Source organism: Trichoderma reesei (assembly GCF_000167675.1).
Source record: "Trichoderma reesei QM6a unplaced genomic scaffold TRIREscaffold_27, whole genome shotgun sequence".
In the NCBI taxonomy this organism is placed as follows: Eukaryota; Fungi; Ascomycota; class Sordariomycetes; order Hypocreales; family Hypocreaceae; genus Trichoderma; species Trichoderma reesei.
Window position 1 is genome coordinate 224,910 of NW_006711174.1, and position 14,228 is coordinate 239,137.

At 54.9% G+C, this 14,228-nt stretch overlaps 4 protein-coding genes across 4 annotated transcripts; 2 read left to right on the top strand and 2 right to left on the bottom strand.

Moving 5' to 3' along the window:
• Positions 1-2,069: 2,069 nt before the first annotated feature.
• On the bottom strand, positions 2,070-3,688 carry TRIREDRAFT_23271 (uncharacterized protein). The gene is made up of 3 exons (XM_006968861.1): positions 3,398-3,688; positions 2,686-3,267; positions 2,070-2,626 (listed from the first exon to the last, which is right to left on the bottom strand). Exons 1-3 carry the CDS (start codon positions 3,477-3,479, stop codon positions 2,172-2,174), a joined length of 1,119 nt encoding a protein of 372 aa, XP_006968923.1. The 5' UTR covers positions 3,480-3,688; the 3' UTR covers positions 2,070-2,171.
• A 2,344-nt stretch (positions 3,689-6,032) lies between these two features.
• TRIREDRAFT_69123 (glycoside hydrolase family 76) lies at positions 6,033-7,626 on the top strand (the record flags this gene model as incomplete). The annotated part of the gene is made up of 4 exons (XM_006968904.1): positions 6,033-6,129; positions 6,207-6,686; positions 6,757-7,001; positions 7,063-7,626. 4 exons carry the CDS (start codon positions 6,033-6,035, stop codon positions 7,624-7,626), a joined length of 1,386 nt encoding a protein of 461 aa, XP_006968966.1.
• Positions 7,627-10,477: 2,851 nt separating this feature from the next.
• Positions 10,478-11,087, top strand: TRIREDRAFT_111527 (uncharacterized protein; the record flags this gene model as incomplete). Its single annotated transcript, XM_006968905.1, has 2 exons — positions 10,478-10,922; positions 10,993-11,087. The coding sequence occupies 2 exons, from the start codon at positions 10,478-10,480 to the stop codon at positions 11,085-11,087; spliced, it is 540 nt and encodes a 179-aa protein (XP_006968967.1).
• A 1,139-nt stretch (positions 11,088-12,226) lies between these two features.
• ro-4 (centractin) lies at positions 12,227-13,699 on the bottom strand (the record flags this gene model as incomplete). Its single annotated transcript, XM_006968968.1, has 4 exons — positions 12,227-12,358; positions 12,454-12,768; positions 12,833-13,288; positions 13,388-13,699. 4 exons carry the CDS (start codon positions 13,694-13,696, stop codon positions 12,296-12,298), a joined length of 1,143 nt encoding a protein of 380 aa, XP_006969030.1. The 3' UTR covers positions 12,227-12,295.
• Between the last annotated feature and the right edge of the window lie 529 nt (positions 13,700-14,228).

Consider the following 14,228-nt stretch of genomic DNA (forward strand, 5'->3'; position numbering starts at 1 on the left):
GGGGGGGGAATCGATGCAGGATAACGTCAGGACAGTACCAATAGCGGGCCTCTTCTTCCAGTCTCTCCCGGCCTCTGCGAAGTGGGCAGCTGATGACGATGTTTCATTGGGGAGGAGAACGGCCAGAAGCAAGACAGAGAGGGGGGACGGCTGACTGGGAGAGGCCTTGTGAGCCAGCCTAACGGGCAGGCTAGACAGGGCCCTGGCAGGGCTAAAGGGCGCGACGAAGCTGCGAGAAGATGCCTGGGCGGCTCTGTGCCCGGGTCATGTCGGCGTTGTTGTTCCCTGTCGCTTGTCAGCTCGGACAGCTCTCGTGGGAGATGCTGATGCTGGTGCTGATGCTTCTGTCGATGGGCAGAGCTGTTTGAAGATTGTTGCGATGTGAGGCTGTTGCCGTTGTTCTGTCGCGTCTGTCGGGCCATCATCTCTTGATAGCCTCACTTTTCCCCCATCAGGCACCCACCAAAAACCATCGAACGATCACCATCACCGTAACCACCAAGCATCTCGGCATCCTCCTCTCTCTCCCCACAGTGCCCCTCTGCACGGTACGCCTGTTAAACCACTCCTCCTCCTCCCACCCTCCAAGCCCAGCACATCCACCGGCTGGTCACCTGCATGAACCTGCAAAGTACATGTATCATAAACGAGCACCGCCTTGTGACCAGGCAGAAGCGGCAGCGTTATGGCGCGGGGCCCTTTTCCTAACCCCCCCTCAAAAGCCCGCAGGCTCGCGCTCGTTCTGCTGCATTCTTTGCGTCTCACGAGGAAGAGTTAGGTCGGGGTCCCCTGGCTGGGCTTTGTTGGGCGCTCTCGCTCAGCATGGACGGCTGAAGTGAAATCGGTTGGCTGCAGTGCTTTCTTTTCTCGCAGCTTCTGCTGCTGCGACCAAAGACGAACGAGCACACCCGGGTCCTCCTCGTCCCTCTTGTCCCTCAACACAGCATACCTTGGCATACTGTAGCGCCATGCGAATGGATGCAGTGGCACTGCCTCAGCCTCACTGCACTTCCCGCCCTGCGTCTCCATCCATCCACCCATCTGTACAAACCGTCTTCAGCTTTTGCCTTGTCCACTCCTGTTCCGTCCCACTGGCATGCCGTGCTTCTCTGCGCCCAACCATCACGAATCAAGGCACACACACTAATCATACAGAACAGAACCCAAAGTGTCAGTACTAGTCCATGGCGTTGGACAGCATCCACCCGCGCTCAGGTGCCCAAACCTGTCCCTCCACCCAATACCCGTCGCCATGGTCAAGCCATTCCCGCACTAGATCAGAGCAGAATTGCCCATCTCAGCGCTTCTTCCACGTTCTACATAACTCACTAATCACCGCCCGCCCACTCACGAGCCGGTGCCTGAAGCCTCAGTGACAACACTAAGAAGAAAACAAGGCGGGATCAGGCGGGAAAAACAGAACTGGTGGAAGAGGGGCCAGGAAGGCGAAGCGGAACATGTCGTCATAGCTCCGTCTACTCCCGTACTCAGCCCACCACCAATTTTGAAGCTAGACCTGAAATCGGTGAACCATGATTCTCTCCATTCATGTCATGCCAATGCACGCAAGAGCTGCATGTCCCAAAAGGCCAGATGCCCAGGGCCATCAGACAAGTGAATTTCACCGAGAGAACGAGGAACTGCCGAGCTCAGATATTTTCCCTCGGTACTGATCTGTTTGATGGCGCCACCTTCGGCCGATCCCGATATGCCCGCCAGTCGGCCTTTGTCCGCGCCACAGCTTTGATGTGCACGACTACCGAAGACTCCGTGTTTGCATGTCAATCTCCGGCGTGTCAATCATCCTTTCCGGAAAGCCGGAGCTTGTGCCATACATGAGATAATCCATGGCCTGTCCCTTGCAGCTTACAGATGACAGCTCAACGGAGATTTCCATATGCCGAAGTGACCCCCAGGAACACTCTCAAGGTGGACGGGCCAGCCGCCGCAAGTCAACGAGTTCAACATGGAGTATCAGACGAATAGAGCCTCATTTCTATTCCATACCTATGTATACATGCTGCGTCTTTGTGCGTCGTTCAGGAAAGAAAAATGCCAAAAGGGAAATGTAAACAGAACCAATGAACCAACTACGCCCGTAACCCAAGCTGAGCTTTGAAACCATATACACTCCATGCTTCCACCCCACACATGCTAACTACTAGGCACCCCTAATCATCATACTCGTGCTTGTTGCCCAGCATGCCAATGCCGCCGTTACTTCGCCGCCTCTTGCCAATGACCTCGCGCACCCAGTCGCTCAGCGTATACCCCCAGTGGCCCGCCACCATGACGCCGCTGAAGACGTTGACGAGCTTGAGCAAAAAGGCAAAGAAGCCGTCGCGCGTCTCCTCCACGCTCAGCATGATGGGCTCAATGTCATACTTGAAGAAGATGCCGGGCACCTGGTGGTCCGAGATGGTCTTGCTCTGCTCTGTGACGGCGTACTGGTTGGTGTTTACGATGCGGTGGCTGGCTATGTAGACGGTTGGCACGACGGAGAGGTAGTACTGAAACTTGTGGAAGTGGACAATGGCCGTGTTTACGGTGCGGTCGAGGGGGTTGATCAGCGACGGGTAAAAGGGGCCGTACGACAGTTCCGAGATGATGTGAGAAAAGTTGAATTCTGACAACACGAATTAGCGATGGCACTCAAGGTTACTGGGGATCGACTATTACACATACTGTCATGGTCCAGATGGCCGCCAATTCCGCTGTAGCCGTGGCCTCGGGCCGTGATGTGGAAATCGCCCTGCACCTTGTTCAGGTCCAGGCTGCCGTACATGCGGCAGCTGTCCGTCCTGCCCCTCGGCTTCGGCGTCTTGGCCCACTTGGCCTTCTTGCGACTGAGGGACACAATGTCGTGGACGTGCTCCTCGCCAAAGCCCTCGTCGTGCGCGCCGTGCCAGCCCGCGCCCGTGTCCAGCTTGCCGTTCTCGTTCTTGCCGAGGCGGTGCACGCCCTTTGCGTCCACCCACTGCTCCCAGTTGGTGGCGTCGCGGGTCAGCTTGTCGCCGGCGAGGATCCGGTCGCCAGACGCGTCCTGCACGTTGACGTGCAGATCGCCGCAGCTCATCTTGACGACGATGTCGAGGTTGATCTGCATGTCGTGGCCGATGCCCTTTTCGACGGCAAACGTGTGGTGCTCGGAGCCGCGCCACCAGCGGCCAATCTCAGACCACAGGAAGATGCTGGAGACGAGGAGCATGGCGACGGTCCATTTGCCGCCGCCCGCCGTCTTTGTCACATACTGAGGCTTTGCCTTGGCTGGAGCAGGAAACGCATTAGCACAGGTCCAGTTCCTTGATGCTTATAAAACAACAGCATATGTGTGTATATAGTAGGTAGGTAGGTAGGTAGGTGGCAAGAGTATATAGCTCGGAGGGGCGTTTCGTACGGAATGCATCAAAGGCGCTGACGATGCTGCCCTTTGCGCCAAAGTCGTCCTCGTTCAGCCCCTGCTTCTCGAAGCTGTCCATTGTGGGAGCTGGCCGAGCTACAGCTTGATGCTACAGGTACCTAGCAGCAGTAGTCGCAATCGTCATTCCAGAGCGGGCGCACCGTGCCGACAGCAGCTCAATCGGATGCAATGCAGACGCGCGCAGATTCTGAACCGAGATTCGGCCTCAACCAAGACCTTTTGACGACGTGGCGGGCAGCGGCGCAAAGCAGGACATGCGAGGCACCGGTTTTTGATGAAGAGCAGTCGGTGATGCTTCAAGTCGTTCATAGGTAAGCAGCAGCTGGACACGTCTCCAATTCGAGACCCCTGCCGTCAAAGGGCCCCACGGGTGATTGGCGCTGGTGGGCTGCGACCGGATTATCGGCGGCCCGGGGAGGTTCTGGAACGGCCAAGCGGCATGTGAAACCTGCCGAGGATTTTCAGGTGGGAAACATGGGGGATTGAGAGGAGAGCAAGAAATGCTGCAATTTCAGACATCAGCTGGCTGTTGGGTTGTGAATGCCATTCATTTGCGTCGTGATGCCGTTGCATTGATACCTGAATTGTATATCTATGCTGTTAACTTCCTTCTATGCTCTAGGGAGGTACTGCCTTTGACTCTGCTCATACAAGTAGAAGTACTAATTACGGAGTGAGTTCAGACGAGTACCTTACATGACATGCGTCCTTTTTGCTGCTCGGGTCAAGGTAGTAGACTACCTACGTACAACAGTAAGCTGTACAGTGCCCTTCCATGCCTCACGACTTGCTTCGCAGCAGCAACATGAACCGTCTCCAACAAGCCACAGGGCTGGACAATTGTGTGTGCCGGATTGACGAGCACAGACCAGAAAATTCCATGTCACGACGGGCTAGAGGCGCAGGAACCCCTGAAGCAGGGCGGGTCGAAGGCCCTGGGCTGGAAGCGCCAAGCAGGCGGGAGTTCGGGAGGCAGCAAATCAGGTGGGTGAATCGTGTTGGCGGGATCGCGTGGCAGCGGTTGGATCAGCGGGCCAAGAGATGCGATCATGCTGGGGTTGTTTGTGTGTGCCTTAGTCGATGTTCGGTAGATGGATGATGGCATCAGTTATTACTACACTGAATGTGATGATGGGATGCAAGTTTATCAGGACAAGTACTGGTAGGTATGTACTGCTGACACAAGGGCGCGTCTGATGCTGTGATTGTGACATGGAAATCCTTATACTGTCGTGCTTACTCCCAGGTCGCCTCTTTTGTCTCTGCTGCATTACGAGCACCCACGGCCGTATCCAAAAATAGGCCGGCCAATCCATGCACCCCGGAATGATGGACGAACCGACCACCATCTCTGTATCTGTAAGCTGTCAGTCTGTGTTGTTGATCGAAGGTACTACTAATGGCATCTACGAGGCAGAACTGCATCTGAACCTACGAGTGATATATCCAACTCTTGCTCTCACTGAAGCAGTAGAAACGAGGCCTTGAACGCAGCCTCCCGCTGGATGGACGCCAACAACAATGCATCCCTCCAGCAAGGCAATCAACATGAAGCATCGGCCTCGCATACCATACCAGCAAGTAAGGTAGCCTCCTCCTCTCGACGCATTTACCCGGCCAACCCCCTCCAAGCCCCCCAAGTCCCGAGGCCTGGCATGCTCCAGAGTCTCAAAAGTTTCCCTTTTGCGCGCGTCCGCACTGCCGGAGAGCCTGCAGCAACATGCCAGATGCCCTTTTCTTCAAATTCAAACAAGAGAATCTACCGTCACTTCGTGTCCCCGACCGTGTCTCCATTGATGGTTGATTTTCCTAGCGCCAGCCCCATCACCAATTTTTGCGCCACCGCTCCAGTTTATTCTCACCCAGACCTCCAACGAAACCTGTAACAGAGCAGCAGCAGCAGCCAGAAATCCAACCAAACCGGCCCTGCCTTGCATCGACTCACTCGCTCACTCGCACACCTACGAGTAACCTACCTACTACTACCTACTGTCACTTACGCAACAGGCACTGACGTGCGGACCCCCTTGTTTCTTGACGTATCCTGCGCTCTTTTCGCTACTACTACTACTACCCACCACTTACTACTGATTCTACTGTAACTCTCCTTACCCGTCTTTTCCTGGTTTTGCCGCTCTCACTTTCACACCACCTCTCTCTCTCTCTATCAAACATCTTTCAATATCCATTCTTTCATCTCTCCTCTGCTTCGCGAAACCAAGACTCGCCTCGCCGTCGCGACATCGCAGCAGCAGCGGAGCATCTCCCGCCTCTCCATCGACTCTCGCTTCTTCGTCTTCTTCTTCTTCTTCTTCTTCTTCCTCCTCGCTCGCTCGCTATCGTGTTCCCTTCTCTCTTCCCGGTTGGGCATCTGACGCAACCGCTTATTCACCGGTTTACGAAATCGCATCATATCGCATCGCATCATATCGCATCGCGTCGCATCGCATCGCATCGCACACGATCGCCCATTGTTATCGTCGACTCGTTGAGCCTGCCCCGAGTTCGCGCTCACGTGGGGACTTTATTCACTGCGTTGGGCGCTTTGACGGCACGCGAAATCCTGTCCTCTCTCTTCATCTCGTCTTCTCCTCGACTCGGCGTCGCCAGCATGAGATCCTTCGTTCGGCCGGGCGCCCTGGCTGCCCTTGTAGCTGCGGCAGATGTCGCCGTCGCACAGCAGAGCCCGTTTTCCATCGCATCAACCAGTGAGCTTCCCCCGGTCTGTTGTTGTTGTCGTCGCTGATGACGGCCATGGCTAACCTCGCTCTGCTTCTCCTGTTAGGCGACATCAAAAAGACAGCAGCCACCGTCGCCTGGGACATGCTCCAGTACTACCACGGCAATGAGTCTGGCCAGACGCCCGGCATCCTGCCCGGCCCTCCCCCTGCTGGCGATTACTACTGGTGGGAGGGCGGCGCAATGTGGGGGACGCTCATCGACTACTGGTACCTCACCGGCGACACCACGTACAACGACCTCACCATGCAGGCCATCCAGTTCCAGACGGGGCCCGACGACGACTTCCAGCCGCCCAACGTGACGCTGTCCCTGGGCAACGACGACCAGGGCTTCTGGGGCATGACGGCCATGCTGGCCGCCGAGGAGAAGTTCCCCGACCCTCCGGCCGACAAGCCGCAGTGGCTGGCCCTCGCGCAGGGCGTCTTCAACACGCAGGCCAGCCCCGAGCGTCACGATGACACGTGCGGCGGCGGTCTTCGCTGGCAGATTCCTCCCACCAACCCGGGATACAGCTACAAGAACAGTAAGCGCGAGACGGTCAACTCTGCTAGTATGGCATATCGGGTCACGGCGGCTAACACCTCTCCTCTTAGGCATTGCCAATGGCTGCTTCTTCAACTTGGGCGCACGCCTGGCTCGATACACCGGCAACACGACGTACTCGGACTGGGCCGAGAAGACGTGGGACTGGATGATCAGCGTCGGGTTCCTCAACAAGGACAACTATGCCATCTACGACGGCGCCGACGTGTCCAACAACTGCACGCAAATCAACAAGGCCGAGTTTTCGTACAACAATGCGGTGTGGACTCTCGGAGCGGCCTACATGTACAACCACGTATGTTTCACCTTTGATACTCACCATCCCTCCCCAAGCATATCGATTGCTAACCGTACAGCAGACCGGCAGCGACACGTGGAAGAATCGACTCGAAAAGCTCGTCGACCACGGCCTCGAGACCTTCTTCCCCGACGGCATCGCGTACGAGCCGTCGTGCGAGGGCGTCGGCACCTGCACGACGGACATGGTGTCGTTCAAGGGCTACATCCACCGCTGGTACTCGACCATGACGCAGCTGGCGCCCTTCATGGCGCCCAAGGTGCTGCCCGTGCTCAAGACGTCGACCGAGGCGGCCATCAAGCAGTGCACCGGCGGGGCGCTGGGCCGGCAGTGCGGCTTCAAGTGGAACACGGGCAAGTACGACGGTAGGACCGGCGCGGGCCAGGAGATGAACGTCGTGGGCGCCGTGTCGTCGCTGCTCATTGGCGACGCCGCCGTGCCCGTCACGGGCGACTCGGGCGGCACGTCCAAGGGCAACCCCAACGCGGGCAGCAAGCCCAACAGCTTCCAGCGGCCGGAGACGCCGGTGACGGCGGGCGACAAGGCGGGCGCCGGCATCGTCACGATTATCATCATCGGGTCGTTGTGTACGGCGCTCACCTGGATGAGCATCGGGGCGTGAGGGGCGCTATCCCCTTCTTGCCTTTCTTTCCCCTTGTGCTCCTTAGTGTCCTTTTGTGTTCTCATGATTCATCATCAAATATAGGACGGGTCGCAGCCAATGCTTGGTTGGACAGGCCATCCGTCTGGTGTTCCGGTTGGCTATCAGGGCGGGCGGACTGGAACCACTTTACCACTTGATATCTGGGCGTTGGCGGATGTGTTATTAGGAATCATCTAGCATTGTTTTCTGTGTTTGTCTCAGCTGCTTTTATCATCTGCTAGATGGCAGGATAAATATTGCTTTCGTGGCCCAAAAGGCCCCTCAACGTTGTAAAGGAAAGATGGAGGCAGGAAACGTCTAGGATAAAAGACGAATATACTTGTACAACAGAACAGTGTACAGCAGGACAGTCTTCTTCAATTCGATTCGATACCTCAACAGAGACTCGTGTCAGTGTCTTCCGGGAAAGGATTAACGTTGTCATCGTAGACGTGACGGACCGGCCGGCAAGGTACATACATACCTACATAGTAGTCCGATCAAGTATTACTCGTAGTGAGGGGATCGTCGGACTCGGAAGAGTAGTCGTCGAACCCCCCCTGTCCATCATCATACGTACTCGTACAAAAGCTGGCCACGGTACGTCATCACTACATGCGCCAATTTCGCCATTCGAATTTGTCGGATGCAAGGGGAAATCCCATGTTCGTCATTGTCGTGATGCAAAGTTCGCAATTGTTCTGTAATATGGCCTCAATGCGAAGGAGGATGAGCAATAATAATATTCACCGTAGGTAGGCAAGACGGTGAAGCCGATGCCATGCGATGCGATGCGGCAATGACATTCTTCCTCTACATACCTGCTTTAACATCCTAGGTCAATCACTCACTCACTGTATTGGGTGCACAGACACAGAGACATTGACCAATTTCCCCAGGCTGAAAGGACGGAAGAACATGTTGAAATGAAAAGAATGAGCGGATATGATGGAAGATGCCCCTGACATGGCCAATTCTGTGCTCATGTGGCCATGCCAATGACGCAAGTTCCACAGATGTACATACAGTACATATGCTCGAATTGCCGCAAGGGGGAAAATCGGTATTATTAGACACCACTGATGAGGAAGCGCTGGAGAAGCAAAAGACTCAATTGCACCTTGTGATGATGCCACTGGCGTTGGTTCGTCGGGCCACCTGCTGTGCGATTTTTTTGAGGCTTACATAAGGTACGGTACTCGTATGGTAGGGAAGGTGATGGAATATGAGATGACTGAGCCCGTTGGATGGGCTCATGGCCACTGCCTTACAAAGTACTATGTATCTGGAGACGGAAAAACGTTGGCAATGTTTGTGTTTTCAGAATCTGCTCGTTGAAGACAGGTGTTATTTCGAGCACAATGTCCTCGTGGTCCAATTGAAGATCGTCTTTGGATGACATTCAACCCATGCATATTGCTGAACCCCCTATACTAATGTGAGCTGCAAGATGAACTGAACTGGGCCACTGTCCCAAAATCTCCATGTCATCTCGCGTCCTCGGGTCTCACAATGCCAACTCAGAAAGAAAGACGAAAAAAAAAAAAAAAAAAAAAAAAAAAAAAAGAACCAAAACCAATGAAACGCCCCACGAGCAACGCCAAACCCATTCCAGGCGCCCTCGTCAGTTCCCATTACCTACAACAAACTCTGCCAGGGCCCTCGTGACGCACGCCATCGGGTCACCAGAGGCACCGAGCAAGTGGATTCAGCATCGTTAGCGGACAAAAAAACCCCCCCTGAGCAGAGAAAAAAAAAAAAAAGCCGCTGCAAGGCCGCCTCCAAGTTTCGTCGCCGAGCTCCGGTCGGATCTGGCCAGCGTAAGGGGGAAATGCAATTCTACCTTAGAGATACTCGTGTTCATGATGTGATGGCAGCAGGTAGACACGAGGTGTCTGCACAGAGACGGGAGGGGCGTCCCCCCCTCATTTCTGGGACTGCGCACCTGAGGAAAGCCTCAAAGTCAACGCGAGTGGCTGGAATTCAGCGCCAACCTTGAAATTTAGTGGGGCCTGAATGGGAAGCTCCATCGCCCCAGTCCGTCTCCAGCATAGCGTTTTGCGGGGGAAAAAAATTACAGAAAAGAGCCCGAACCGAAGAGAAGCGCAGCAGTGAAGAAGGAAAAGAAAGAAGGGAAAAAAAAATCCTTGTCTGCTGAGCACGGGGTCGAAAGTGGATTCTCTTTGCCATGGGAAGAGAATTGGATCAGCGGAAAATCAGGGCGGAAGAGCGGAGACGGCCCCCAGGGGCAACAAAGAGAAGGAAGGAGCTTAGCTGGAGCAGAAGAAGACGAAAGAAGAAAAGAAGGAAGGGGAAAAAAAGATTTTTTTTTCTTCTTCTTTGCCTTCTGTCGGCGTTGGCTTAACGTTGTAGTACTAGCAGCTTTTCCACTGCTACTAGTCCCGGTCTGGCCTTGTTTGGGGTCTGGTGACTTGAACCTTGTGCAAAGGTTTGAGGCTTGCCCTGGTTGCCTGTGTGACCTTTCAACCTTGATGGGCGGTTTGTAGTCGTATAAGAGGCGCGAGGGCCCATCGTGGGGGGGACTGCTCTTGACTCTGGAGAAGTGAATCATCATCTTGCTACAAACAATCCGAGCTCAAGCTACAAGTCGTCAAGAACGTTGGAGACCATTCTCTGCTCGTATACTTGAATCGACCCCAAACAACTCTTGTCGAACGGAACCAAACACACATTACCACAACTCAACCCATACGAAGTCACCTACAAACCTCTGCAACACACACCTCTCCTACTACATCAGAATCAGAAAAACAAACCATCAACAACACCTACTCTTCACACAAAAAAAAAATCAACAACAACCGCCACAATGCCTGTCAAGTACATCTTCACCGAATCCGCCCCCTCCCAGACAAACTACTTCCGCTCCGGCCGCGGCGGCGCAGGCAACACCTTTCGCACCTCTGCCCTCCTCCCCTCGACAGCAACCTCAACGGCCACAACAACCACAACAACTTCATCCTCCTCGGCGCAGCAGCCCCGACACCTGCCCAACCAGCGCTTCTTCTCCGGCATCGGCGGCGCCGGCAACGTCCACCAGGCCGACGAGCTGCAGTCCGCCCTCCTCAACTCGCTGGAGACGAGCCCGCCGCTCGGCAACCCGGAGCGCGGCCACGTCGGCCGCGGCGGCGCGGGCAACGTCTATGGCGGCGGCCGTCGCAAGACGAGCGATGCCGGGAGCAGCGTCTCGAGCGCCGGTAGTGTCGCCAGCTCGGTGAGCGAAAAGGCGAGGGCGTGGGCGTCGCGGGTCGGCGGTGCGTTTGCTCGCAAGTAGGGCGGGCGCTTTTTACTACTTGCTTTGGTGTTTTTTTTTTTTTTCCCCAGGGAGAGGAAGGAGTAAGGAGGTTGTTATGGATTACGACAATCACGATTATATACCCCCCAGCCTTGTTCATGGGCTTTTCATTCTGGGATTCTAATGGAGTTTACGGTATTGGTTTTGATGGACGGGACAGGACAAGCTGTCGGATGGAGATTAGATGCAACGGTGCTTTTGATCGGGCGAAAAAGTAACGGGGGAAAACGGATAATATTAGAATTTCTGTAATGGTCAATTGAGAGAATACTTGCCCTCACAATGAGTTCTCATCTGTGATTTCCTCCTCGATAATGCTTCAAGTTGCAGGGCAAACATCGAGCCGAACTACTGAGTAGGTACTTGCATGACAGGACAACGACTCGATAGCACCTCTCGCTCAACCTCCTTCCCTTTGGACCCCTCGAAACCACGTACGAGTACACTACTGAAATTCTCAGCCAAACAACACTTGGAAAAGCAATTTGAAAGAGAATGGGCCCTGGAAGAAAAAAAAAAGAATGATCTCGCCCGGGCTCGAACCGGGGACCTTTTCGGTGGTGTCAACGGAGAAACTGTTAACGAAATGTCATGACCAACTAGACCACGAAACCATTGCTGTTTTTGCCTCGCTAATGACAAGGCGCGCGATGCTGTTCCTCACTCACTCAACCCAACTACAAACCTTTCCTCCACCGACCAGAAACCTTCACAAAAAGACACACACAAGTGGAGGAGAGTGTCGACCATGGTGAGGAAGTGGTGGTGATAATAGTACTATATCACGAACAGCTTTTCAACTCAATGAACATCACTCAGTACCAGAGAAACCAAACCATCCGTCAACTGCAAAATCGGGGTATCATTAGGCTCTCTCTTCATCTATCAGACAAAGTTCCCTACAACTCCCTCGTCTAATGCCCGCTCGCTTGCTCCTCGCAAAAGAAAACGAAACAAGAAATCAACACCCTGTCCTCCCGTATCTTTGTATCATAAGCCAAGTGGTGGTGTCTTTTGCGTGACAGTAACAGGTGAAAAAAAGGACAAGATTAGTGTACAACACTCACACCTTCCGTCCACACCCTCATCATGAACCAACCTCTAGCCTCCTCCTGAACCTCCTCAATTTTCATATTTTTTTTGGCCTTTTTTCCCCTTTTCTTTCTTCATTGGCTTCCAGTTCTTCCATTTCTCAGCCTTCTATTCCTCTGGAGAGCTGCCGACGTGCCGCGTGAGCCTCATGAGAAAATGTCAATAGTACGTAACCAAAGCAGCAGACATGCAAAGACTCTCGCTCGCCTCTATGCCGATACGCCCGCCCCAAGTCGTAAATCATGTAAACTTCGTGTGGATGATATCCGGGTTTTCATGCCAGTCGTCAATGCTCACCAGCATCTGTCTCGCCGTTAGCGGACGCCCATTCAAACCTACAGCAGCTTGAAGGGAGAGGGGAAAAGGAAACGGAAAATGGTAAACAGGGGGGGACTCACCTTGCGGAAGGTGCTCAAACCAGCGAGAATGCTTCCTCCAATCCAAGTCGAATACTTGCGCTCTGGCGGCGCAAAAATCTTTATCCTCATGTCCTTGACCGCCAGCTTCTGCAGTTCCGTCAGGAGTCGGTCACCAAAGCCCTTTGTCAGCGTGCTGCCTCCAGACAGCACAATGTTGCTGTACAGCGACTTCCGGAGATCCAAGTCGGTGCGGCTGATGGCATCCACAACAATCTGGTGCACGCCAGGATACTCCTGGCCGATAATCTCAGGGTCAAAGAGAATCTCCGGAGCCCTGAACCGCTCAGCGCCAATCTAACCAAACAGTCAGTACCCGGAGAGTTAACCCAACCATATGGTCCTCAAACGCCAGACTAACCTTGAGCTTGTGCCCGTCTGGCAGCACGTATTCGGCAAACTTGCTCTCGTTCGGCTTCACCCCGATCCAGTCCCTCTCCTCCTTCTTCGGGTCATGCGCCACATAAGACACGCTCTCCTTGATCAGCCGGACAACCTCCTTCTCCGCGCTCGTGTGAAAGATGTAGCCGCTCTTGCGCAGCAGCGTCTGCAGATACTCCGTCACGTCGCGGCCCGCGACGTCGATGCGCTGTATGCTGCTGGGCATGGCAAAGCCCTCGTACACGGGAACCGCATGCGACACGCCGTCGCCCGAGTCGAGCACGATGCCCGTCGTCCGCCCGCTGGCGTAGAGCGACAGCACCGCCTGGATCGACGTGTGCAGCGCGGGCACGTTGAACGTCTCAAACAGAATCTGCGCCGCCGTGTCGCGATTGCTCCGAGGATTCAGCGGAGGCTCTGTCAACAGAACTGGGTGCTGTGGAGGTGACCTAGTCAGCGCCGTTCTCGTCCTCAAAAACCAACTGCTCGCGCGCAGCAGCATCACGCAAGGAAATTAAAAAAAGAAAGAACGAACCTCCTCGCTCAGCGTCTTGAGTCCCTCGCCGTACACATACTCCCAGATCCGCTCCATGTCGTCCCAGTCGGTCACGACACCGTGCTCCAGCGGGTAGTGGATCTTGAGCAGGCCCCTCAGCTCGGTGGAAGCCTTGTTGCCTATAAAGAGGTCGCCCTCGAGCGCGCCGGCCAGGACGCGCAGGTGCTTCGGCCGGCCGACCCACGAGGGGAAGAAGCACTTGGGCAGGTCCTCGCCCGCGAAGCCCGCGCGGATGGTGCCCGAGCCGTTGTCCAGCACAATCGGGGCATTGTGCAGTATTTCCGTCATTTTCGCGTCCGTGAGCGTAGCCCGAGCCCGGAAATTCAGATCGCGGCCGCGTCGTTGCCGTCGTCCTCCGCGGTGCCTCGCCCGTTTCGTTTCGGCGGATCGAGCTGTTTCCCCCCCCCTTTGTGTGGCGTTGGTGTCGTTGTTTGCTGCTGCCACGGGGTTTCGTGTCCGATGCAGAATTGCCTCTTGCCTGTGCTTGCCCAGCCTCAAATCACAGCATCCGCAGCATTGGGCAGGATCACTGAGAGCCTCTCGGTAGCCGTATGCTCAGCCCTGGGTATATCAACGCAGCCTTGGGTAGCCTCGTCGAATCTCAGGAAATCGTTCGGGGTCTGGAGTTGTGGTCGAGGGTGATTGGCCATTGCATGTCTCGCACCGTCCACATTTGGAGCTGAGCTACCAGCCACACCTAAAATCTCCCCCAAATGCTTTCCCCCCCAAATGCTGCCCCAGCCACACCCGCATCACGTGGGGCCGATAAGCGGACACAAAGGTGTGTGTGGCAGATAAGCAGCTGTGGCGCCTCAGGCAG